This window comes from Microcaecilia unicolor, chromosome 1 (assembly GCF_901765095.1).
Source record: "Microcaecilia unicolor chromosome 1, aMicUni1.1, whole genome shotgun sequence".
NCBI classification, from domain to species: domain Eukaryota; kingdom Metazoa; phylum Chordata; class Amphibia; order Gymnophiona; family Siphonopidae; genus Microcaecilia; species Microcaecilia unicolor.
Genome location: NC_044031.1, coordinates 192,638,113 through 192,665,772, shown reverse-complemented (window position 1 = coordinate 192,665,772; position 27,660 = coordinate 192,638,113). Strand labels below are relative to the sequence as shown.

Genomic DNA, 27,660 nt, shown 5'->3' with positions numbered 1-27,660 from the left:
AAGGACTTTTGTTTGTCAAGTCAGAAAAGAGTATCGTTACGTTATTTTGGAAAAACGTTTTGTATCGGTTAGCGCAGGATTGTGCCTCTCATTCGTAATACTCTGTTTCCTAAATACGTAAAGTAAGTAACAGAAAGTAAAGTAAGTAACAGAACGCAAAATGTCTTAATCTTTTATGCCTAAAATGTAGATTGTTACTACTAGGAAATGGACAAATGTTAGTACAAACATCATGCATCAGTAATTTAATGGCGTTGTGGAACGAATAGGGTACTTTCAATATTGGTCTACCTATTTATAATAGTTAGTTCGTACAATATGTCAGTATGGATGATGACAATTGCATCTCTCTGAGTTATAGTGAAGGCGTTCGGATATCCAAATCGTTATATGTAACTCTAAATGTTTTATAAAAAGAGTTAGCAACATTATATATGCACGTTCCTCAACTGTACGATGTTGTTACACAACAAGAGATTCCATTATCATGGTTTCCTTTGATTTCCTGTTGTAGCTCATGAAGACTCTTTGCAGTTTGGTAAGGTTTTGAAATTGGTTTTATCATGTGTTCATTCTTTTATGGATAGATATTTTAGCTGAATATAATGGATATTCACCATCACTTTGGATGCATGGATTATACACACATTTTTTCAAAATGTTTACAATTTTTGCTATATATATATATATACCTTTTTTTAATATAAACACACATTCAATCATGGTCTGCATGAACCTGTTTTGTTTATAATTAAAACTTTTTTTGGTTAGCACATATTAAAAAATATTTCACAGCAAAAAATATATCTGTAATTAGAATTTATTTTAAACATTTTTTTGTTTTGAATGTATTTGTTGTTTATATGCAAAATGATTTTTCTATCTTTTATATATATGTGATGTTGATTATGTATTTTTATTATTGTTTTTTGTTAGATCCCTGAGGCAGGTGTGTTTGAGCACCGAAACATGGCCCATGTCGGGTCCTCGTTTATTAAAGATTGTACCATTGTTCCAGTTCTTGAGGCCCTTTTGTGCTTTTTTTGTTTGCGGGGTCACAGGATAAGCAGAACACCAGCTATACCAAGTGTGAGTTAGACTACTGCAATATGTGTTCCTTAAAATTCAAAAATGTTATTCAGCAGAGAAAACCAGAAAATCAAAGCAGCTAAATAAATACAAAGAACAAAATGCTACATATCAGAATTGACATCTCTTTCTGTAATTTGCTCAAAGTAGGGCTTAGGATATCCATTAAACAATGTGGAGGGGCATTTTTGATATGACGTCTAAATCCGACTTTAGATGTTTTGCTCAAAATGTTTAGAAATCAAATAGCAAACATGACCATTTTTGAATCGGCAAAACATTTATCTTTTTGTTTTGAAAATGATCTTTTTCTAGACGTTGCTGTACTTAGTAAGTTTATCTTTCTCTGACTATTCAAAAAAAAAAAAGTCCAAGTAAAAAACGCACAAAATCAAGCCATCGGGATGTAGGAGGAGCCAGCATTTGTAGGGGGTCTTTTACAAAGTAGCGGTAAGCTACAAGACTGCTGGTAGTAGTTCCAGCTGGAGTGCATGGCATTTCCAGTGCTCCAGAAATTTTTTTTCTGTAGCATGGTGCTAACCTGGCGGTAATAGGGCATCGCTGCATGCTGCCAGGTTAACACGGGAGCTCTTACCACCACCTCAATGGGCGGCGGTAAGTGCTCAGTAAGGATTATCTTACCATGTGACCATTTGGGGGGGGGGGAATTTTACCCTCTGCACTAAAAAGGCGTGGGAAAAGTGCCCCCCCGCCACTACTGTAGAGCCCTTTTCCCCGCAGCTTATTAAAAGGACCCGTTAGTAAATTGGCCACACAAATATCTCAGCAAAGCAGTGGGGCACCCTTGGGTGCACTGCAGTGGATTTCACCTAAACATTCCCAGGTATACATCTCACTGTTGCTCTCTTATATTGTATAGTGAGACCTCCAAAACCTATCAAAAAAACCTACTGTACCCAACTATACACCACTACAATAACTCTTATGTCTGCAGGCATCTCTGATATGTGAGTGCAGTAGGTTTTTGGTGGGGTTTGTAGGGCTCACCCTTAATATGCCCCAGACATGCCCCCTTGAGATTTGGACACACTGCAGACGAGCAGCATAGAAAAACGTCTGGAAAAATGGGTTTTGAAAATACTGATTTGGATGCTTTGGTGAGAAAAACAGCCATCTGCCAGTTTATGCCACTTTTAAAACATTTTTCTCTTTCGAAAATGTGCTTCATAGTCTCATATGATGAGCTGTTCATATATCAATCACACATTGTCAACCTATTGTTCTTACTCCATATTCTCCTACTCATTCATGTCCCTCTTTATTTTAATTTCATGTCGTTTCTTGATATGATACTCTCCTCAGTAAATGGAAAAAAAATCCTCTCTTTATTTTAACCCTATTATTTCCATACTATTCCTTGATATAATTCTTTTCTTGTATTCTCCGCTTCAGTTATTTTTTTCTTATTTCCATACTGCTTATTTGAATTGTTGTTTGCACACTAAGTTGTTTTATTTTTGCTTCATTCTAAGTTTTACACTGCTTTTCGATGTGCCTATCTTCTTAGACCAAAATCTTTCAATAATATGAAACATGCTAACTAAAATAACTTCAAAAGCCATCATATGATCTTACTCATGAAAAATAAATTACAGACATTCTGATTATCCGAGCAGTCTCTGAAGATCACCAATAGGATAAAATACACTATTTAATTATTCGATTTTGCACCTTTCCAATAGTTGTTCCAGGAACAGTAGAATATCTTTTTGGTTGGAGGGTTCAAGCAAACCCATCTTTGGCTATTTACGCATAAGAGACGGCTTTTACAGGAGCGATTTTTCGCGTTGTGGCAAACATTTCTGAATGATAGCACTTTGATGTGTTCAGACATTTGACCTGCATGATTTATACACTGCAGAATCAAATTTTGACCCCTGAGGCAGGCGTCATTTGACGCCGAAACATGGCCTGTGTCGGGTCACCTGTCAATAAAGTACTCCTGTTTTCCTAGTCTTGAAGGCCCTGTGTTGCTTTTTTTTGTTTGTATACTTTGTTTTATGCTGTATTGCCATCTCTACTTGTTTTGTACTTAGGGTTCAAGCAAACCCATCTTTGGCCCCACCCCAATCTCTCTAATTACTGATACTGTGTTGGTTAAAATATTGATGGGGCCATGGCCCCAGTGGCCCACCACATTCCACTGTCTATGGCTTGTTCAGTGTGTTAAGTTACATTCAGGTATCGTTGGAAATTCCCTGTCTACAGTGGGTTTGCAAGGGGACAATTCTATAACTTGGCGGCTCATTGTAGGCAACCCAAAGCTGCACACTGAGCACCATTCAATAACAGCATGTAAGTACTATCAGTTATGCCATGTCTATGGCAGGCATAACTGTTGGTGCATAAATGTGCTTAAAGAATTCTGTAAGTTACATGCATAATCGAGATACCCAAGCATACACCCCTTTGCATTTACATGTTAAGGACTAGATTCTATATATGGCGCCTGAAAAATTGGCAACAAAAAATATTTCCGCCTAGGTGTATTCTGTAAACTACGCCTAGATTTAGGTGTGGGTTGTAGAATAAGCCTAGTGGGCTTATAGAATACACCTAGCAGCCATGCCTGTGCCTAATTCTAGGCGCGTTCATTTACGGCAAGTAAAACTTGGTGTAAATACTGGCGCCTAAATTAGGCACAGAGCAGGTGTATTCTAAAAGCTTGCGAATAGAGTTTTGGAATGCCCGTTCCTCACCCATGGCCATGCCCCCCTTTTGGCAGTGTGCATTAGAATTTATGTGCACCACTTTACAGAATACGCCTAGCAAGTTGTGTGCATAAATTCTAATTAATGCCAATTAGTGTCAAAAATTGCTTGTTAAGTAGCAATTATCGGCACTGATTGGCTTGTTAAGTAATTAAATTGAGTGCGCAAATCCAGAATATAACTCGAATTGCATGCACAATTTCAGTCACACCATATAGAATTTGGGGGTAAATGCCCAATTTGAATGCCCAATTTAATTGAATAACAAGCTAATTAGCACCAATAATTGGCTTTTTAACAAAAGCAATTATTGGCACTAATTAAATTTAATTGAACTTTACATGTGTAAATTTACGCAAGGGATCTGCCCTTAAAAGTTACATGCAATTTGGAAAAGGGGGTGCAGAAATGGGCAGGTCATGGGCAGAATGGGGGAATTCCTAACGTTAACGCTCGTTGTTATAAAACAATGGGGATACACGCCTAATGTAAGTGCGTATATTTGTACCACATTTCAGTTGGTGCAAATGGTTGCACCTAAAGTTAGGTGCAATTCCCAGGCATAAGTGCTATTCTATATACTGTGCCTAACTTTAAGCTTGGCTTATATAATAGTGCTTTTTTTTCCTCACTGATGTTTTTGGTGCAGTATATAGAATCTAGCCCTAAGCGATGTGTGCGCATAACGTCTACATGATGTCTGGAAAAAACAGGACCCTTACACTTTGCAATGATTTAAACATTTACCCCCCTGTTTACAAATCCATGGTAGTGGCTGTTGATGCGGTATTGCTAACATAGCCCATTCACTTTGACCTTCAAAAATATAGTGGGGTTTTTTCTTAGTTAATTCATAATTTGTGTTCAAAGTGTCCTTCAACCTTGACATATTCATGAAGTCTTCGAGGTCACTGAGCTGTTGGATCAATGAATTTTGGGATTTCATTAATTAAGAGGTCAACTGTTTTACAAGCTCGATGGACTGCAGTTCCATCCTGTTGAGAAATAAAGTGCTCAGAAATGTCTCGAATTTCAGGCAGAAGTTTCTGCTGCAGTAGGACATTTTTGGGTTAATTGGAAACATGTTGGGGGTTCTGTTTTTTTCTGGACATCATGTAGAATAGCACCTAATATGTACATAGGTGCTAGTATTCTATAACTTATGCACACAATTGGCACTTAACTTTAGACACCAAGTTATGGAATGTGGGAGTGAGTTAAACATGAGGCAAGAAGCATCTGTGGGATATATATCCTAGCCTTTTCAGCTCATAGCTTGCTCCTCTAACCACTAGGTTATTCCTTCACTCCAAAAGGCTCCATTACATCACATCATAAATGAAATGCTCATGGTACGTTTCATCCATTTTTTGAGAGGTCATGCCCCTCCAGAAATGTCTGCACAAAACTATGTAAACATGAGTCTAGTCCAACACTGACTCACAGGTCCCATTCTGAGTCACAGACTGCCACTAAGATATGAATAGACCTCAGCAGCTTTGTACCCTGCCTGCCACATACAGGCTTTCTCTATGCCCAATTTGAGGTCATTAAAAATAAGCAAAAGCAAGCCAAGTGAATGGCAACTCCATTAAAAGTAACATTGTTCCACTATTCATAAAGCCAATATGCTTTCTTTACAATAAACATCTTCCCCTGCCATGCCTTTGAGAATATATTCCAATTAAGAACATAAGCATTGCCATACTGAGACAGATTGATGATCCATCAAGCCCAGGATCCAGTTTCCAACAGTGCCCAATCCAGGTCATAAGTACCTGGCAACAACCCAAAATAGTAAAATAGATTTTATGCTGCTTATCTCAGGAATAAGCAGTGGATTTTCTCAAGTCCATCTTATGGACTTATGGCTTATGGACTTATGGTTTATGGACTTTTCTTTTAGGAACTTGTCTAAATCTTTTTTAAACCCTGCTAAGCTAACTGCTTTTACCACATTCTATGGTAATGAATTCCAGATTGTAATTACATGTTGAGTGAAGAAATATAGTACCTTCAATGTGTGCCCCTAAGTCCTTGTATTTTTGGAAAAAGTAAACAAGCGATTCATGTCTACCCGCTCCAATCCACTCGGTATTTTATAGACCCTTGTCATATCCCCTTTCAGCCATCTCCAAGCTGAAGAGCCCTAGCTTCTTTAGTGTTTCCTCACAGGAAGTCATCCCATCTCCTTTATCATTTTCATCACCTTTCTCTGTGCCTTTTCTAATTCTGCTATATCTTTTTTGAGATGCGGTGACCAAAATTGCACACAATATTCGAGCTGCAGTTGCACCATGGAGCGATACAAAGGTATTATAACATTCTCATTTTTGCTTTCCATTCCTTTACTAGTAATCACTAACATTCTATTTAATTTCTTAGCTGTTGCTGCACACTGAGGAGAGGGTTTCAATACCATGATATCTAGATCCTTTTCCTGGGCGATGACTCCTAATGTGGAACCTTGCATCATGTAGCTATAGTTTGGATTTCCTTTTTACTCCATGCATCACTTTGCACTTGTTCCCATTAAATGTCATCTGCCATTTGGATGCCTTGTCTCTCCCGTCTCATAAGGTCCTCTTGCAATTTTTCACAATCCTCATCTACTTTTAATGAAGTGTACTTCTTCTTTTTTTCCTTTATGGACTTCCATTTCATCATCCCATAAATATCAGGATTGTGTGGTTAAAACATTTCCACCTCATCTGTTTTTAAAGCCCAAATTACTTCCCTTTAGAAGTCAATGTGCTAGGTCTGTTAATGCATGTGCCTATGCCATGAAAAATAACCAGAGACATAATCTTAGCAACCAGCTCTGTGGGTGCCAGTGGGTGCTGAGTACCCCTAATACGGAGAAGAGACGGCTGAGGGGAGACATGATAGAGGTATATAAAATAATGAGTGGAGTGGAACAGGTGGATGTGAAGTGTCTGTTCACGCTTTCCAAAAATACTAGGACTAGGGGGCATGCGATGAAACTACAGTGGAGTAAATATAAAACAAATCGGAGAAAATGTTTCTTCACCCAACGCGTAATTAAACTCTGGAATTCGTTGCCGGAGAACATGGTGAAGGCGGTTAGCTTGGCAGAGTTTAAAAAGGGGTTAGACGGTTTCCTAAAGGACAAGTCCATAAACCGCTACTAAATGGACTTGGGAAAAATCCACAATTCCAGGAATAACATGTATAGAATGTTTGTACGTTTGGGAAGCTTGCCAGGTGCCCTTGGCCTGGATTGGCCGCTGTCGTGGACAGGATGCTGGGCTCGATGGACCCTTGGTCTTTTCCCAGTGTGGCATTACTTATGTACTTATGGAGCAAATTCCTTCATTGTCCGGGAAGGGTCATTTGTATTGTGTTCGGCACACCCAATCATTTTGAAATGTTGGTGTCTAGGTACATAATTGGTCTTAAAATGGATGCACAACATCTACCAACAAAATTCCTAACCTAATAATGCATGAAACTGTCCACAAATGTACTACAATAATCTCTCCTCCCATATCCTACTGTGGAGGTTTGTAATGCACCCCAGAATCCATGACTGCTTTCTAGATTGTTCATATTCCACATCTCCCACCTGATAAAAGACTAGCTCAGCCCCAATCTGCAGGTTCCCCCCTTACAGCAAAACACTTATGCCAGAGATGACCAAGTTATATTATATATGAATTATATTAAACATAAAAAAATGTACAACAATAATTCAGTCCTGGAGCTCCTGATGTCAGGGGCCTTTACTCATTCAATCTATCTGCTGCTTTCATCTACTCTGGAATATTCTGTCCTCACGTGCATTTTGGAACACCATCCTTTTTTGCTTCTCATCTGCTATCACACTTTTAGTACTTCCTCTGTTAGATCTTTCTCTGCTGTTGTCCTAGCTGTCCACACCTCCACCTGTTTCGTCACGTCCAGACCGGTCCCACTCCTGTGCTAGTCAGCTAACGTAGTGTTTTTAACTGACAGGCTACCATTTTAGCACAGTTGATGTAGCATGAACTTGCGTTACTGAAAACCCTGTGTTAGGTGCTTAATAGGAGAAACCCTTAATTTTACATTGTTTTTGTTCCCAGGCCAAATTTAATCAGTTTATTGTAGACTTGGTCAAGCCTGACTTGATTGAGTAGTGTGCGATAAAACTGTCATAAACCACCTAACAAATTAAGAGCTAGATTTTCTAACCTGTGCTACCATGTTAGTAGTCCCACTACATAAAATAGGACCTGTGGTAAATAATGTGTAGCACACATTAGTACATTTGTCCCGTCTAGATCTGCCCCTGCCCTGGTGACCCTCCCCCCCCCCTTGTTGTTTGCTTGGCATGATACAGGAGTGGTTTGCCATTGTCTTTTCCTGCATAATGGGAGGCACTGCTACCCAATAGAGGGGGCATGTCCAAGAATGGCAATGCTGCCAGAACGTGTCCAACATCAGGACCAAGGCATGGAGGGATAAGTGATTTCCAAGGCTGCAACGAACTGCTGTAGGATTTGAACCTGAGCCTTCCAGATTGCAACCCACTGCTCTAACCACCACTCCTCGGATCCAGATCTCTCTCTTAGGGATACAGATATACAAACTGACAACAAATAGACATGCCATATTTCATCAAAGTCCCACATTTGGTCACTTTAATAACATTACAAACACCACTAGCAGAAAGACCCACTTACAATGAGTTTCTTTCTCTTGACAAAAGGAAACCACTGACATCCAGAAAGATGAGTTAACTAGTGGGTTCAGATGATAGTAAGAAAGGTAGGTGAATATTCAAAGGGACTTATATATTTATTTATTTTTATTTATTTATTACATTTATATCCCACAATTTCCCACCTATTTGTAGGCTCAATGTGGCTTACATAGTACCGGAGAGGCGTTACAGACTCCGGTGTAAACAAATACAAAGTGATGTTGTGGTAAGATAAAGTTCATGTGGCACAGCCACACTAGGCAGAGTGACAGCATTGTACCTGATTATGGGGCTCTTTTTCTAAACCACTGGAAATTTTGCACTTAACCCACAGCTAACACCCAAATTACTGTGCGGTAAGAGCAAAGGCTATGCATTAAATGCCCTATATCTGCCCTGCATTTACCACACAGGACAGTTAGTGCATTAGATGGAAAGGCAGAATGTTCAGATGGCTCCAGTGCAGGTATTAACATGTGCAGTACAGTTGGCTGCAAACTGTATTGAAATGTATTAAAATGGATGTTGAGGTAATTAAGCATCCCTTTGCAATGCACAGGCAGAAGCGCTGTGATGCAAAGTGGGAAACAAAGACAGATAACGCCAGAGATTTCACCAGGTCAGGTGCAGCCTACAAACAGCCAGAAATGCCTAAGAGGGTGGTGAATGTCTTCCATGCCAGTCATACACACCAATGGGCATGCCCAGGTCAGAATTCCTTGATACACCAGGAGAAGAATTATACTGGGAGGCCAGTTTGTTGTGTGTGTGTTTCGGAGTATGGTATTTTCGGCAATCTATAGAAGAACGGAGTAGAAATATCTTTAGATGGTGGTTACCCGTTCCTGCTTTCCATGCTCACACGTATGTTAGGGGCCCATGCAGCAGGACAAAACAGAGAAGATGGTGAGAACTGGAGAAAACAGGACAACAAGATAAGGAGGAGAGAGGAACCCCAGATGCTGAATTTTCATAATAGACTTCTTAGACAGTATCTATATCGCACAAGGGTGATACTGTAGGGGATGCTGACACGCTTTTATCTGGGCATGCACACAAGAGTAATGCTTATTGTGAGACTTTTTGTGTGCATGTGTTGGGCGCATCCCTTCCCTCATTATCCTCAGGTTTCCCACACATAAAATTTACGTAAAATTTGCTTTGTGCCTTGCACAGTATTACGCTCTCAGTAGAAGCCATGCGCTCAGACATCCACACAAGGCTCTACCACAAACCTTTGAGCATCGGCCCCAACAAAAGAATTTCCCTGTTTCCTAGTTCCTTTTGAATTCCAGCCCTCAAGACCTTTAATTGCAGCCTTTCAGCTAAACCCTGTTCCTATTTTCCTCCTTTCAATCAAAATTGTCTGTAGTAATCCAATCCAGTCCTCTTTTTCCATCCCCCAAAAGCCACCTCAACTTCCCTGTTTTTCTGTCAGGGTGAGGCATTTGTCTTGCCACCAAAAAATGCTTTGATTATTCCTGCAGAAAATACATGCCTTTCTTTAAACATACTCTGATCCTTTATCTTCAGCAGTTATAATCATTATACATGTACAAATGATCACAGTTGCTGATGCCTCTTTCCACAGTAAGTTCAACAGTTTGCATATGGCTGTGACCCTTCCCTCCTCCCCATCCCCCAGCTCCACACTAAGGCATCAGAATGTAAAATAACATTTTCCCTGCCTGTGGGTGAACTAGCCTGTCTGTTTGCCTTCAACAAAACATATTCTGTCTCATTCAAAACTTCTCTCCAGAGGGGTTTCACCATATAAAAGAAAGAGCTATTCATTTCTCAGAGGTCATAAACAGCGAGCAAATCCATACCACTAGTGCACTGGTTCTCAATCCAGTCCTCAGGAGACACCTAGCCAATCACTTTATCAGCATATCCAAAAAGAATATGCATGAGACAAGTTTGTATACAATAAAGGTAGTGAATGCAAATCTGTCTCATGCATATTTATCATAGATATCCTGAAAATCCAACTGGCTGGGTCTATCTGGCAGTCCTAATTGATAAAGCTCAGTTAAGCTTCAAGGTTGTCTATTCCCTCCAGGTCTCTGATCTGTATTTTATTTAAAAAAAAATAACAATTTGGACTGCACATACTGCAGCGGGACATGTTTATCCACTCCTACCCTAGTTGAGATGATATTTACCCATCTCTTGACCTCATGTGCAACTTTCTTCAAATCAGTCACCTTACTTTCTAATTCGTCCTACTTTCTTACTCATCTATATGTTACAACTTTGCCTTACCCTTTACTACCAATTATAATGTTCTATTACGTATTGTGTAGTCATTGCAAGTAGTATACCATGCCTTACTTTGTATTGTTACTTGAATATTTTTACTGCTGTAATTGTCTATTGCTCATGTTTGATCTATTCTTACTGTACACCGCCTTGAGTGAATTCCTTCAAAAAGGCGGTAAATAAATCCTAATGAATAAATGAATAAATAAATAAATAAATAAATAAATAAATAAATAAATTCACTTTATTCTCAGAGGAAATATCTACTATAATAAAAAGCACCTCCAACGTTCTGAAGCTGATTCAGTGGCAGTGAAGGGTTGTAGGGTTTGTGCTGCCTGTAACGCTGTATCCATCTCCTGTTGTGACATTAGTGTACTTCCTGGTTCGTCACACGCGACGTCACATGCATGAGGGTGTCGTCGTCCCTCCCTCCATCCCTTCCAGTTCCAGGCCCCCTCCCTTTGATTTTTAAAAGTCATCTTCATTTACCAAGTCAGAGTTACGGTGGACGGCAGCAGTGGTAAAATGCGCGCAGGCTCGGCCCTTCTCTCTCTTTCAGCTGTGGTCCCGCCCTTGTGGAAACAGGAAATGAGGGCGGGACCACAGCTGAGAGAGAGAGAAGGGCCGAGCCTGCACGCCTTTTACTGCTGCTGGCGGCCTTATGTAACCCCAACGAGGTAAGTGAAGATGACTTTTAAAATTCGTAGGGAGGGGGCCTGGAACTGGAAGGGAGGGAGAGAGGAAGGGAGGGACGACAAACCTGGAACTTGGAGGGAGGGACGACCGTGGAACTGGGAGGGAGGGAGGGACGGAGGGGAGACCCTGGAACTTGGACGGAGGGGGGATCTTGAACCTCGGAGGGAGGGGGGACTCTGAAACTCCGAGGGAGGGAGGGGGGACCCTGAAACTCAGAGGGAGGGGATGATCCTGGAACTCGGAGGGAGAGGACGACCCTGGAAAGGAGGGAGGGAGGGAGGGAGGTGGGACGACCCTGGAACTCGGAGGGAGGGAGGGGGGACGACCCGGGAACTCGGAGGGAGGGGGAACGACGACCCTGGAACTCGGAGGGAGAGAGGGAGGGGGGGACGGCCCTGGAACTCGGAGGGAGGGAGGAGGACGACCCTGGAACTGGGAGGGAGGGGGGACCCTGGAACTGGGAGGGGGGCGCCCCTGGCACACACTCTCAATCTCACACACACACTCTCTCTCTCACAGACGCACCCAGTCTCATTCTCTCTCTGTCACACACACACACTCGCACATTCACTCTCTCTCTCTCTCTCTCACATAGTCACTCTCACACACACTCTGTCAAACATACACACTCCGAGGAAAACCTTGCTAGCGCCCATTTAATTTCTTCTAGAAACGGGCCTTTTTTACTAGTTAAAGAATAAATCCTAACTTTCCCAAGAAGCTTGTATTCCACCTGTGTGTCAAATAACATGCTGACAGGTACATCAGAGATGGTCTAAACACTGTGTGTGTCTAAATTTAGTTGTGCCATCTCTAAAAACCTCAATTATTCCATAGTTATAAATGTCCATGAAGCTAAGAAGCATTATTTTCTGCCAAGCCTACACTTAATGTTTCCTCAAAGGCAGGACATGGTCTGCTGCAGAATGAAAATTCGCCTCCTGTAATTTTCACAAATGAGAGGATGTTTCCTGTTCATGCCAGGTCAGGATCTATTATGAAAGAAAATATTGTTCCTGAAGATTCCCCCCCCCCCCCCCCACTCCAAGACCTGCTTCTCAGGATTAACCGGGACTGGACAGCAACTCTTCTGATGTCTGTGAGCAGGAGACTAGGTGGCTGTAGTTTTTGTAAAGAAACAGAAACAGAGAAAAATGTAGGCAGATAAAGACGCATATGTTCTATCCAGTCTGCCAATCCATGCTATCTACTCTCCCTATCACTCCCTTAGAGATCCTATGTACTTGACCCAAGCTCCCTTGAATTCAGATACTGTTTATCTGTCCACCATTACCACTGGGAGGCCATTCCATGAATTCACCACCCTTTCTGTGAAAAAGTATTTCCTCAGGTTACTTATTTTTACCTGTTTGGTCACCTTACAATCACATACGATCACACCCAAGTCCTTTCACTCCTCTTTTGTGCACAAATGTTCTTCACCTCATGAACTATGCTGTTCCCTCAGGTTTTTGCAGCCCAAATGCATGACCCTGCATTTTTTAGTATTAAATCGTAGTTGCCAAATTCTGGATCATTCATTCATCAAGCTTTGCTAAGTTTTTTCTCATGTTATCCACACCATCAGGGGTGTCTTACCCTATTGCAGATTTTGGAATCATCCTCAGATGCAAACTTACCACGCAGTCCTTCAGCAATATTGCTTATATAAATGTTAAAAAGGACCAACCCAAGAACCGAACCTTGCGGCACACCACTGGTAACATCCTTTTCCTCAGAATGCGCTCCACTTACCACTACCCTCAGTCACCTTCCACTCAACCAGTGCCAAACCCAGTCAGTCACTTCAGGGCCCATATTGAGGTCACTCAGTTTATTATTAGTCATCTATGTGGAACCATGTCAACTGCTTTGCTAAAATCTAAATATACCACATCTAGTGCTGTCCCTCGATCCAACTCTCTGGTCACCCAGTCATAGAAATTAATTAGATTTGTCTGACAAGACCTGCCTTGGATTCCAGCAACTTTAATTTCTCTGTTTTTAAAAGCGTTTCCATTAATTTACTTACCACAGAAGTCAGACTTACCGGCCTGTAGTTCTAACCTCTTTTGTGTAGAGGGACCACATCTGCTCTTCTCCAGTCCTCCCGACTCTAGAGAAGCATTGAAAAGGTCAGCCAGTGGAGCCGCTAGAACGTCCCTAGGTTCCTTCAGTACCCTCGGATGTATGCCAACCGACCCCATCGCTTTGTCCACCTTTAGTTTAGCCAGGTCTTCACGAACACAGTCCTTTGAAAATCATTCAGGGACTACCACCCTCCATTCCCATTTGTGTTTGTCTTCTACAGTTCTGCTCCTGACCCTTCAGGAGCAGCTTTCAACACAGCGGAATCCCAGCAGACTTCCTGCAGCAGAGTGTACTAAAGACAGAACTTATGATGGTGTTTCAGTAGCCCTTAAACAGTGATTGTGGCAATTGAAATTATCTAGGTAATTACAGAACACAAGAGCACTGGTATTGAAAAATCTGATTGGAAAATAATTTTCTTGGTTTCCATTTCTGAAGACACCTGTCTCATAGCAGAATAAGAGCACTATTTATTCTGAACGTGTCAACATATTACCCGGGATTCTCAGAATACGTTCTAGAATGTAGAATCAGCAGCATATAATAAAGTATAAAAATAATGTTAGCTCTTTCTCTCTCATTTTTTAAAAATTTATGCAGATGAAGGTTATAGCACTTGCACACATTTACAGGAGCTCAATGTTTGCTTTCAATTCTATCATGATTTATCAAAACATATTGTGATTATAGCATATTCAAGTGAAATTTCCACTAAGTGGAATCGAGTTATTATTCTATATGGGGTCTATTTACTAAGCTGTGTTACTACTACTACTAGTACTACTATTTAGCATTTCTATAGCGCTACAAGGCGTACCCAGCGCTGCACAAACATAGAAGAAAGACAGTCCCTGCTCAAAGAGCTTACAATCTAATAGACAAAAAATAAAGAAAGCAAATCAAATCAATTAATGTGTACAGGAAGGAGGAGAGGAGGGTAGGTGGAGGCGAGTGGTTACAAGTGGTTTCGAGTCAAAAGCAATGTTAAAGAGGTGGGCTTTCAGTTTAGATTTAAAGGTGGCCAAGGATGGGGCAAGACGTAGGGGCTCAGGAAGTTTATTCCAGGCGTAGGGTGCAGCGAGACAGAAGGCGCGAAGTCTGGAGTTGGCAGTAGTGGAGAAGGGAACAGATAAGAAGGATTTATCCATGGAGCGGAGTGCACGGGAAGGGGTGTAGGGAAGGACGAGTGTGGAGAGATATTGGGGAGCAGCAGAGTGTGTACATTTATAGGTTAGTAGAATAAGTTTGAACAGGATGCGAAAACGGATAGGGAGCCAGTGAAGCGACTTGAGGAGAGGGGTAGTATGAGTAAAGCAACCCTGGCGGAAGACAAGACGGGCAGCAGAGTTTTGAAACGATTGGAGAGGGGAGAGGTGACTAAGTGGGAGGCCAGCAAGAAGCAGATTGTCGTAGTCTAAACGAGAGGTGACAAGGGTGTGGATGAGGGTTTTGGTAGAATGCTCGGAAAGAAAGGGGCGGATTTTACGGATGTTGTAAAGAAAGAAACGACAGGTCTTGGCGATCTGCTGGATATGAGCAGAGAAGGAGAGAGAAAAGTCAAAGATGACCCCAAGGTTTCAAGCTGAGGAGACAGGGAGAATGAGAGAGCCATCAACAGAAATAGAAAACGGGGGGAGCGGGGAGGTGGGTTTGGGGGGGAAAATGAGAAACTCAGTTTTGGTCATGTTTAATTTCAGGTGGCGTTGAGACATCCAGACAGCAATGTCAGACAAGCACGCTGAAACTTTGGTTTGGATGCAAGGTGAGATATCAGGGGTAGAAAGGTAGATTTGGGAGTCATCAGCATAGAGATGGTAGGAAAAGCCATGGGATGAGATTAATGAACCAAGGGAAGAAGTGTAGATAGAAAAGAGGAGGGGACCAAGAACAGAACCCTGAGGTACGCCGACAGGCAGAGGGATAGAAGTAGAAGAGGATCCACCAGAGTGAACACTGAAGGTGCGGAGGGAGAGATAGGAAGAGAACCAGGAAAGGACAGAACCCTGGAATCCAAGTGAGGACAGGGTATCGAGGAGTATGCTGTGATCGACGGTGTCAAAAGCAGCTGAAAGATCAAGAAGAATGAGGATGGAATAGAGACCTCTGGATTTAGCCAGTAATAGGTCATTGGAGACTTTAGTAAGCGTAGTTTCAGTTGAGTGGAGAAGGCGAAAACCAGATTGTAGTGGGTCATGAATAGCATGTGAGGAGAGAAAATCAAGGCAGCGGTGATGAACAGCACGCTCAAGTAATTTGGAGAGAAAAGGGAGGAGGGAGATGGGTAGGTGGAGGGGCTGCATATTAATTGTGGTTAACACCGTGATTAATGCGTTATTAGTTGTGATTTAAAAAACTAATCACAGGTAATAAAAGTAATTGCACTGCAGAGCCTCTCCCAAGCATCTACCCCTCTTTCTGGCCCTTTTCCCTCCTGTCCTCCAAATCATGATCTAGCATTTCTCCCTCCTCGCCTTGCCTGCAGTTCAATAGCTCTCCCTCTCTCAGTTCCCTGGTGTATCTTAAACAAGATCTTCTCGGTCCCGGCAGTGACAGTGATATTCACTAGCTGTTGCCTGCAGCCTGCTCCAGGCTTTCCAACATGTCCTGCCAGTGCGGAAACAGCAAGTTGCATCAGAAGGGGTAGGACGGGTCAGAGTACTGCTGCCACTGCCGGTACCAGAAGACCTGATTTAAAGTACACTCAGGATAGGGGAGGAGGAAGGGAGAGGGAAGAAGGAGACATGCTAGACCGTGAATTGGGAGGGGGAGGGAGGGAAAGATATTGGCCAATGGGAGAGAAGGGTAGAGAGAGAGAGAGGTAATGGTCCTTGCACCTAGGGGTGGACCGAGGCTCTTGAGTGATGAGATAAGTTGTGGAGGACCTGATATATTCCTAGCACCGATGGCCAGTAGGTATAAGCACATGACTGAAAAGGAGAGGACGGAAAAGGGGCTGCAACCTGCCTCAAAGCAATTTCTTCACCAAGATTGAACAAGGCAACATCAGCCAGCTGAAAGTGGGATTTGAATCTGAGTCTTCTGATTCTCCACCCACTGCTCTAACCACTGTGTGATCACTCTGCTCTGCAACCTAAAATGAAGGACCAGTGGCCATCAGCTGCCATACAACTAAGGAATGTAGCCTATGTATTGACCAAAGATGAATATCCTGGGCCCCCAAACCAGGCAGAGGGCTACCTCCAACATATCTCTAAAGTCATTAGTATAAATGAACCACACCACCTACATGGCACTGAAAAGCATCTAGGATGGTGTCAGCATATCTGAGTAACAATCTATATAGTGTTGGATTCTTGTGACCCCAGACACCAGCTATGCAAAGGAAAGTAGAGCAAACATATTTATTTTGGGATTGTGCCCAAGTGACTACCTTCTTTAAGACCATGGAGGCAATGTCTGATATTGGACGTTTTTCCTTTGACTTGCACCACTCCTGCATCTACTTAAAACATCCTGGCAGGTTCACTTTTATCTTCATATGCATTGCTGGACAACAGAAAACCAAAGTTTGGTCAATGGCGCTCGGACAGTCAGCCCTCACCAACCACAGCACAAACCATGGAGGCTGCAACCTGTCCAGGTGGGGAGTGCGACCCAGAAGAGGATGAGATTGAAAGGGAAGTGACTAGGACAAGAAAGACTAGAAGAAAAAAAAAAAACCCTACGCTCCCCTTACTCCCTTTACTGCGCCTAAGAAACCAAAAGTTCACGCCCATGCTCCTCCCATGGCCACACCCCCTTTCGGGTTGTATGCAAGATTTAGGTGTGGCTCTATAGAACTGTGCACAGGCAGTTGCATGCACAACGCCAAATGCCAATTGACTGTTAGCAACCAATTATTGAGTGTTAATGGCTCATTAAAGTCTCCTTTTACAAAGCTGTGGTACAAAGTGTTCTGCGGTAGTGTGGGTGCGTGTTTTTGGCGTGCACTGGGCCATTTTTTTTTACTGCAGCTGAGAACAAAAGGCTTTTTTGAATGGGGGCAGTAAATGGCCGTGCATTAGAATTAAAGGCAGGGCATGGCTATTTACTACCTGAGTCCTTACCGCCACACTTTGACCAAGCGGTAAGGGCTCACGCGCTAAAACATGGAACTACAGCAGCGTGTGCCAATGTGGCCGCGCTGCTGATTACCGCCGGGAACCGCCCCCATGTTAGAAAATAGAAAAATATTTTCTACAGCAGGAAACAGCACATGCCAACTTCGATTTTACCACCGGGTGGGCGCAGTAACTTGGCGTTAGTGTCAATTTGGTGTCCATTATACACGTTAGCCCTACTGCTGCTTTGGAAAAGGGACCCTTACTAATTTAGTTGCGTGCACAACTCAGGATCGTGCCCAAATTTGGAATTTTATAGACTCCGGGGGTTAGTGCCTGATTTTTACCGCACAGGCTACTTTAACATGCACTAGATATTAGCGCGGGATTGCTGAGTGCATGCTAAAACCTGTCCTAACTACTTAGCAAACATACCACATGTATAGGCATCAAATTCCAAAGAGCAGCCGCTGCATGAGAAAATGCTGGGCTCTCACGTGAGCCAAATGGGCCTCTCTCACTGGCGGTATCTCTAATAAAAAGGTTTAGGTTCTGAAAATGTAGACAGCAGACCAGAGCTTAACACTTGAAAGATCCTTGTAGATACCTAGTCCCCTTCCCCTTAAAGTCTTAAAACAAAAGCCAATGTCTTAAAATACACCCTGTAAAGAACATGCAACTGGCATAGGAATAAATGTGGAATAAATGTGGAAAGCCATTTGTGATGCAATGACAGTGAAAAATGGGACTGATTTATGGGTGCTGGGGAATTTCCTGAGCATAGTGAATTATTACACTGCACAACTGCCTGGCATGCTCCTGTCTCTCAATTCTGTACAGTCAGCACATGCCACAAAACAGCAGCTGGCCTGTTCCACTATGTGCCATGCAGGACCCTTGTCCTCTGGCTCCTGTTAAAAGATATAACAAGAAGTCCCATGCAGGACTAATGGAGCCTAATTTCCAGGCATGTACATATCCACAGACCATAAAAATATCCCTGTCAGTAAACCCCGGACTGCCCTATCATATACTTGAAAACTTGGTATGTATCAAATCACGGTAGGAACATGCACATACAGGCAGAGAGCAATCCCATAAAACTACTTTTTGTCCTTTGGAAAGTAGGCTAAAAATGTCACTTTTTATAAATCATCAACTGAATAAATGTAAAAATATGTAGATATTTCGTAATAATCTAGTAGGAATTGCTAAAGTGTCAATCTTTGAGGGTTTACTGACCCCACATTGCTGAGGGCCAAACACACAGGGTAAATGGCCTTAAACAGTAAGACATCTCACACAGTCCTGGTTATGAACGTACCGTATTTTTAGGACTATAAGATGCACTTTTTCCCCCCCAAATTTGGGAGGAAAATGTGGGTGCATCTTATAGTCCGAATGTAGTGTACCTGCTTGCTGTGCGGGGGGGGGGGGGGGGGGGGGGGGGGGCGGCCAGGGCCGGTCTTAGGCCGAGGTGAGCGTTGTGACCGCATAGGGCCTCACGCTCAAAGGGGCCACACGCAGCGTGCCTCAACTCCACCCAGTGCTTTTTTTGTGAGGTCTGGCTCACCTGCGTGCTCCCTGTTCTGAAATCTTTAATTTACCCAAAGTCACGGCGAACCAGCAGTAAAAGCAGCAGGCAGGCTCACCTTCTCGTCGCTTCCCTTCCCTCTCAGCGCATCCTGCCTTCCTCTGATGTAACTTCCTTTCCGCAAGGGCAGGACGCGCTGAGAGGGAAGGGAAGTGACGAGGAGGCGAGCCTGCCTGCTGCTTTTACTTATTGCTGGTTCGCCACGACTTCGGGTATGTAAATTAAAGATTTCAAGGCAGGGAGCACGGTTACACGAACGGAAAGTTGGGGAGCTGAGGGCGGACAGGCAGGCGGGCGAGCAGGTGGGCGGGGGTTTGAACAAATCGATGGACATGGGGAGGGGAAGGGAGGAGAATTGCTGGACATGGAGGGGAGGGGAGGGCAGGGGAGAGAGGAGAGTCGTTGGACATGGATGGCAGGGGAGGACAAATTCCACTGCAGAGCCACACAGGTTGTGCAAAACTGCTGTCCCCATACAAGTGTGTTGCACAATCTGTGGTCCTCCAGCAGATCTCCGCCACACTTTTTGCTTCAAAATTTTTTTCCTATTTTCCTCCTCTAAAACCTAGGTGTGTCTTATGGTCTGGTGCGTCTTATAGTCCGAAAAATACGGTATATGTTAGAGACACAACAGAACCTGACTAAAAAAATTTATTGTTACATTTGTATTTGTGAACTATGAAGTACAAGACAGTATCAATTTACAGTAAGGTTTATAAGTATTGATTTTGAAGGAGGATATAATGACTGATAAGGGGTTAGATCAAATATCAGCAGTCACATGAAAATGCTTCAGAACACTATGGAAACTGACAAGAATAAGAAACCATTTCCCTAGACAACCTTCCTGGATACTGGTTCAATCAACGATACTATCACAGCTTGACTACTGTAATGTAGCATATGTAGGATGCAAGGAAAACACACTAAAATCACTGCAAACATTCCAAAACACAGCAGCAAGAAAAACTGCTTGAAACACTACATTGGCTACCAGTCAAAGCAAGAATATTCAAAGCGAGCACTCTAATCTTCGAGATACTATTTGGAATGGAACCGGAATATATGCTTAACCTGATTGAGCTATCTATCCTCAAGAAATGCCAACCCAGTAAACAGAAACTACCTCCTACTTCTGCCCAACTGCAAAAACACCATCTACAAAACTATCTACACAGCAGGATTTAGCTACCAGGGTTCAAAATGGTGGAACTCGATTCCAAAAACCATAAGAAGCATCATAAATCTCCTTCAATTCAGAAAAGAAATGAAAACCTACCTCTTCCAAAATCTCTACAGTTAATCTCAAAGATATCGTCGCTGTCCTTTTCAAAACTACCTCTTTTATTTTTACCAACCCACTGTCACATTTATTATTTTTTTATTGTTTCTTATTTCAATAATACATGCAGATGTATGTTTCTACAAATATTGTATTGTTTAAAATTAATAAAGTTTGAAAAAAAAAAAAAAAACCTACCTCTTCAAAATCCTGTAACAATAAAGATCACCAAAACCCTACAACTGAACAAAAAGCTACACCACCATTTCCTTTGCAAATCTACATCTCCAAAACGCTATGATTAACCACACCAACTATTAAAATGCCCTCTCCACACCACACTACATTATTGCAACGCCAACAATAATGTACATTGTAAGCCACTTTGAACCAAAATATGTTTTTGGATAATAGTGGGATACAGAATGCATGTTGAAGAAATAAATAAATACATTTTCCAAAAATTGGAATCTGTCTGCCTACAAAGATGGGAGAGGGGCAGTGGCGTTCCTAGGGGGGCCTGTTCCAGGGCAGAGGGAGCTGCAGCGAATGCGTGAAGTCAGCGAACTCAGAGCAGGCGCTCGCCTTGGCACCCCCCCATAGCGGCATGCACCCGGGGTGGACCGACCCCACTGCCCCCCCTTGGTACGCCACTGGAGAGGGGGATTGTATTTTCCATTGTTCAATGAAAATGTAAGCTTATATTGATTTTATTAAATTGTCCTGAACACAGCGACAAAAGAATATGGATGATCTTGCCGGGAAAACATCTCACCCTATTCTCAGCTAAATGATCTTTTGTGAACTAGGATACTCTGGACAAATTTATTTATTTATGCATTCTTGTATCCCACTATTATCCAAAAACAAATTTCGGTTCAAAGTGGCTTACAATTTACATTCTGGTTGAAAATTAGGAAGCAGAAAGGACATCATAGCTTAATTAGTTATAGAATTTTTTTGAAGAGATAGGTTTTCAGTTCTTTTTTGAACTGAAAATAATTGGTGATGCTTCTTGTGACCTTTGGTATTGGTATTCCCCCATTTGGAAGCCAGGTAACTAGATCCAGCCGTGTAGATGGTTTTGTAAGTTATGTTTCTGAAGTTGGGTAGGCGAAGAAGTAATAGGCTCTACCTCCCTCTGCAGCAGGGCTCACGTTTTTTGTAAAGCATATCTTCCTTTCATGATCCGCTTGAATAGTTTCTGTTAGGAACGAGGATGGAAAAAAGGCGCTGCTTTCTCTTCCAAGCCATGTGAAAAGCTCCCCCACCTCTCTGGGATCTGAGCAGTCCATTTCTCCCTGAAAGTCACTAATGCAGGGGAAGAGTCAGCAGCCAGCCTGCTGCACTGTCAGCTTTAATAGATAGTAATGACATGCTGAAGGTCCTCTGCCCAGCTTCACATCAGCGGCCAAAGCAATTAGCGACTCCTTGGACGGCTTTAATTGGGGAGAAGGGGAGTTGTAACTTTGTAGTGAAAATCATTACAGGAGATCACAAGAAAGCACCAAAAAGGGCAGAAGCATGAGCATCCCAGTTTCAAAAGTTTCCCCACTTCGATCAGAGGGAAGAAAGGAGCCCCCGTGTGTACCTGCACCGCAAGCACATGGTGGGAACTGACAGGAGCAGAACTTCCTTTCCCCTCCCCCCCCCCCAACTAAACCTCTACCTTACATCCTTTCAAACAGCGCGACCAGCAAACTGCACGCCCGATTCATTCAAATAGCACGAAGAATGGGCAGGAGAAGGTGATCGCCCTCTGCACGCTCCCCCAAGGGGCTGATCTCTTCTCTTGCAATAGATCGGCTACAAGTTTGATCAAATCCCCCCCCCCCCGATCCAAAATCAGATCCAAAATATGAAAAGGGGGGGGGGCGGTACTTACCATCAGCCCGAGCAGAGGTGAGCATAAGAGACAGGGTGGATCCCAAGCACAGGAAGAAGGTTAAAGCCATGGCACTATCCGAGCAGATCCTGGGATCTGAAGCAAAGCGCAAGGAAGAGTCCCTATATGCCAGGATCGGGAACCAAAGACCATCCCCCCAAAAAGGGAAGGGGAGAGCAATCGACCTCTGGCTACTGCTGCAAAGACGAGAAAAACCACCCGAGTCCAGGTACCCGGTGCGGGGCAGCAGTTTTATCCAGCCCAGAGGTGCAAGGCAGTGCGAATGGAGGGCTTGTGTCAAAAGTCACATTGCTCTGTCAGTAAATACGAAATGGATCTGATCAGGTTAAGTACAGAGAGGAAGGAGAGGCACAGGGAGGTGTGACTAGCGGGCAGGCATCAGAAACTCAGCTGAAGGGCAAAGGCACTGCAAGGAGTCAGTCTGCTATTAATCTGAATACAAGAAACAAACAGTTTTGATGTTGCTGTTGGAAATGAGTCGTGCTGGAAATTTTTCTCCACTCTCTCCCCTCCCCTTCTCCCTTTTTAAGCTTCTTAAAAGTTTTGGTCTAAAAATATTGCAGGAGCGGAGAAGAAAGGTCGTGACCCCACTGCAAAAAACACCCCCTATCACCCAGCAACTTGGAGACAGAGAAGAACTGGGGAGGGGAGACCAAACAGGTGGCAGCTGCCATCTCCAGCTCTGGGGACCCTTTGCTTTGCACCAGACTGGTTTAATTCCCCTCAGGTTCTTATTTTTTTAATCTCTTTCCTTGGATTTGGTACTGGTCTGGAAACAATTTATCTATTACAATTGCTCTAAAGAAAATGATAAAATAGCAATCTTATTTGTAGAAGGATTCTTCAACCAAACAGGATCTCACGGCCACTTACATGAAGCTACCTCTGTGATGGATTCCCTGCAAACAGAAAGAAGTCTGGTGTCTGGGTTGCTCATTGGTGCCGGTGGGTGGGGGATACATTCTTATATATGACTCTAATTCATTGGGGGAGGGGTAGACGTTAGATTTAAATATGCCAACCATAGGAAAAAAAAAGAAATAAAACGTTCTGGGTATACTTTGTTAAGGGTTGCTCGGCCATCTACTTCTGACAGGGAAAAACATTAAGGTCTCAGAGTCTCTTCTTTTTCTTATGCACAGTACCTATGAGTACAAAAGAAGTTTACAGAAAATCTCAACATACTTCAAGGGAATAGAAACAACATTGATGAATAACAACACAGGGCACAGCTGCCGAGCCATGGGGCAGGCTCCATTAAATCTACTTTAAGCTGGTTAAGATAAACAGTCTGAGTGGCAGCAATTACTGAGGTTATTAAGGAAAATGAAGTAACCCATGAAAGGAGAGGACCTAAAAGCAGTGAAATGTCACCTTTTCCTGGGAAAAAAAACATGGAGATAATTGATGATGGGAGGGTAAAAGAGATGTGTTGTGTTAAAAGTTAGTATTTGGCGGAAGGATTCTGCTAGTTCTTGACCATGACATTTGGAATGGGGGGGTGGGGGTGGGGGGTGGTTAGCTATCTGAGCTGGCTCACTGTATCCATAACTAAATCGTAGGGCTTGGCTTCTTTCAGAGACGGGATGCTGAGTTTAAGGAACCTGATTCCGATCCAGCTTGGCACATTTCATATCCTTGTCATGTCGGGCATAGGGAATATCACTGACATAACCAAAACAAATGGAAATGATACAGCTGTCAGATAGAATTACACTTCATTTTTCTCATTTTGCTTTCTTTAGTTCTGTTGCTTCTTCCCACTGTTTTGGGTTTTTTTTTTTGCCCTTCTACCAGGACTGACCTATCCAATTCATGAATCAGAAAACAACAATGTGGAAGATAAAACCAAAAGGCAGACCTTGTAAAGGTCACAGTCTTTATTAGTAAATTAAAAGCTCCCAGGAGTTTGACATACAGTGCCCAACATGGCCATGTTTCTGCCAGAATTACAGGCTGCATCAGGGGCACTGGTTACTGCAAATATAAAATTAAAAAGAACACTCAGACATTGACCATAAAAGTTAAATATAAGCGTGAATCAAATAACTAAGAGGAACTCCTTTAAAAAAATCTTAAAATATGCAACTCAACACTAAAACAGAACATCTGACTAAAAAAAACAGTAGTGTAGAACCAGTGCTTTTCAACTTAAAGAGAAGGGACTGTGAAAACTTCATAGAAACAGTTAAAAAGTGTGAGAGGACTGGTCCAACTGATAAAACATGACAATCTGATAGAATATGAAGATAAAAATGTCCACCGTTGTAATAAAAACCAAAACTGGGCTAAAAGACAACTTAAAACTAGATATAAGCCTCTAAACTGAGTGGGAGCCCTCCACCTACATTCCTGCCAGTGGGTGGTGCTGTTGCATTATCACATTGTCAATAGTGAAGGACAGACAAGATCTACAGGACTCCAAGGAACCTGCCTGTCCCTAGTGACAGAAAACACAATATTGAAGCACCACCCTCCACTGGCAGCAATGTAGTTGGAGGACTCGCGCTCAGCTTAGAGGGAACAGTGCCTCCCATCCTCCATTTTTAAACCTCTTGTCTAGCACAGCTGTTGTAGTGATGACAACCCTCTCTGACTGAAGCCCCAATGTTCAAAAGTCGCTGTTAAATACCAAGTGTGTCTGTATCCCCAGCTGAAATTACCAATTTTGAAACGGCGATTGATGCTGAAAGGAAATCGCATGCAAATGAGATGCACGGAAATTCTGCAAGCGGCTTGGTAGGGAAAGTGCCTAGCACATGCGTAGAACAGTTTCATGGTAAGTGTCGATGTTCTATGCATGCCCGGGAAAAAAGAAGTTGACAACCACGTCATAGCCATGTGTCCAGTGATGTCACATGGAGTTTCTTTTTTTTTCTTCCCATAACAACTTTCTAACACTACTGTTACGTGCAGGACACACACACATATAATATACGCACATGGCACATTTCACAAGCACAAATGCAGACACTATTAAAAAATGCAAGCAGACTGCTCCACTGAGGTTGTGTCAATGAGTATTATGATGAATACTTTGTAATTGTAAATTTACAGGTTTGATATATGAATTAAGATTACTTAAGCTAGTTGATATGAGATTGATGTTGTATTACATTATATTTACAGCCATTGCAGTTGTTATACGTATATACAATGGATGAATTGGAGTAATATTTCGCTGAGGCAATGTGATGTTTAAACAGCTCCTGAGGACGCAGATGGCGAAACACAGCACTGTGTAGATCTGAAAGAAAGGATTTTTACTGACTATATAAGGAACTGAAGAAATTGTGATAACTTCAAGTTAAATCAACTAGTCATCTTATAATTTTGACTTTTGGAAGAACACGGATACAATTGGAATGGACTTTGCATTGCATGGAGTCTGAGAGTGGAATAACATATGAGAAATATAGCATTGTACTGAAGATAAAACCATGTTATATATGATTGTTGGTTTATAATCTCATATGCACTAGATGAACGATAGTGTGATAATAATAATAAATAGTGAATTTTGGTAAAAAATATTTCTATTCTTATAAGGTTTTTGTGCTCCACTGAGAAGACCTGCCAGAAAATTTTGAATGTTAAAGGTAGATGCTCCATTCTGTGCATTGCATGGAAATGTCATTTGAATACTGAGCTCGTTGTAATACATTTGCATAGGATTATCGGTAGCTGTTACTTTAACAGTGATGCAGAACCCCCTTTGTTCATTAGACACTGAATAATGTGCGTGCTAGACTGGCTACAACCAGTCTAAATCAAATATTGAGCATCAGGGCCTGAGAGGCATGAGCTGGGCTTTCTTCTGTAACTTGTCTAACTCTCACTCTTAGCTGGCTGATAGACATCATTATTCCTTGATCGCTGGTGCATCATGCTTTCCAGGGGATGCAAACGCTCTCTCTGCCTGGCTGGGTCGAAGGAGAAGTACCTGAGGCTCAGTTGTGTATCGCCTTGTGTGGTATCATCGAACTAGCTCCACTCCTGTCATTTCTTATAGCTATAAAAACAAAACAAAACACACATTCCCAAGCACCGCCAGTTTTTCATGTCTTGGAATTCATCTGTTCCTGCTGCTGAACTCTATCTACAGTCCTAAATGTCTCTGAATTTTTTTTTCTCACAAACAAACAAAAAAAAAAAGATGGTGAATAGAAATGTCAGTTTCAGAATGCTAATGAGGGTAAAAGATGTAAGCACCAAGTCTATTAAAAGACACTGTGCAGTAATTAGGGATGGAGCCCCAGCCACCCCACCCTCATGTTTTCTCCCAGCTCTCCTGTTGCTACCCCCCCCCCCCCACTTCCTTCTTGCCACCTCCCTCTCTGATGTCTCCCTATCCAGGATGGAAAACAGAAGAGGAGCAGACCCAGGTTTAAACACATGCGCCAGACATGACCATGTTTCGCCCATATGACTGCCTCAGGGGTGGATGGATCGATAGCAGCTGGTGGAAAAATCCAAGCTTCACCAAACTGGTAAAAACTGTATCTCCAACCTGAGTTTTTGCCAGTTTTGTGAAGCTTGGACTTTTACACTAGCTGGGTGCATGTGTTTAAACCTGGGAGCTATAAGTGGTGAATAAAGACTTTTTGCTTCATATGGTCTGCTCTTTTCTGTTTTCCATATTGGAACTTGTTTACCTTGTTGCTTTCTTATCCCTATCCAGGAGCCTCTCCCTCATCCTCCCCTTCCATATGGTCCTTTCCAGCCCTACATTTTTTAACCCAATCTCCAGCCCTTGAATGCCCCCCCCCCAACTCCCATGCATAGTCCCTTCTGGGGTTTCTCTCCCCTAACCCCATATAACCCCTTCCTAGTCTTTCCCTTTTCTATGACTACATCCCATATCCTTCCCTTACCTCACTCATTTGAACATAAGAATTGCCATACTGGGTCTGGCCTAAGGATCCATCCAACCCAGGATCCTGCTTCTAACAGTGGCAAATTCAGGTATCAAGTACTTGGCAGAATCTCAAGAAATAGCAAGATTCCAGGTATGGCTTTCCCCAACTCTTCTTTAACAATGGATAATGGACTTTACCTCCATGAGTTTGTATAAGAACATAAGAATTGCTTTATTGGATCAAACCAAAGGTCCATCTAGCCCAGTGTTCTAGTCCAAAACCTGGTGGAAAGCATAAGTGACAGTGGCAATAAGTGACTTGAAGATCAGCACAGGGCCTGCCAGTGGGTGCATGATCACAGAGCACTGCCCCCTCACATGGCT

The 27,660-nt window shown here is 42.6% G+C and overlaps 1 protein-coding gene across 1 annotated transcript in view; it reads right to left on the bottom strand.

Annotated features, from left to right (window-relative positions):
* The window catches only part of SUSD5 (sushi domain containing 5), a 187,531-nt gene extending 164,746 nt beyond the window's left edge, over positions 1-22,785 (bottom strand). The window contains exon 1 of the mRNA XM_030203364.1: positions 22,398-22,785. Coding sequence (XP_030059224.1) covers positions 22,398-22,467 — 70 coding nt within the window. The 5' untranslated portion in view covers positions 22,468-22,785. The remainder of the gene's footprint in view (positions 1-22,397) is intronic.
* Between the last annotated feature and the right edge of the window lie 4,875 nt (positions 22,786-27,660).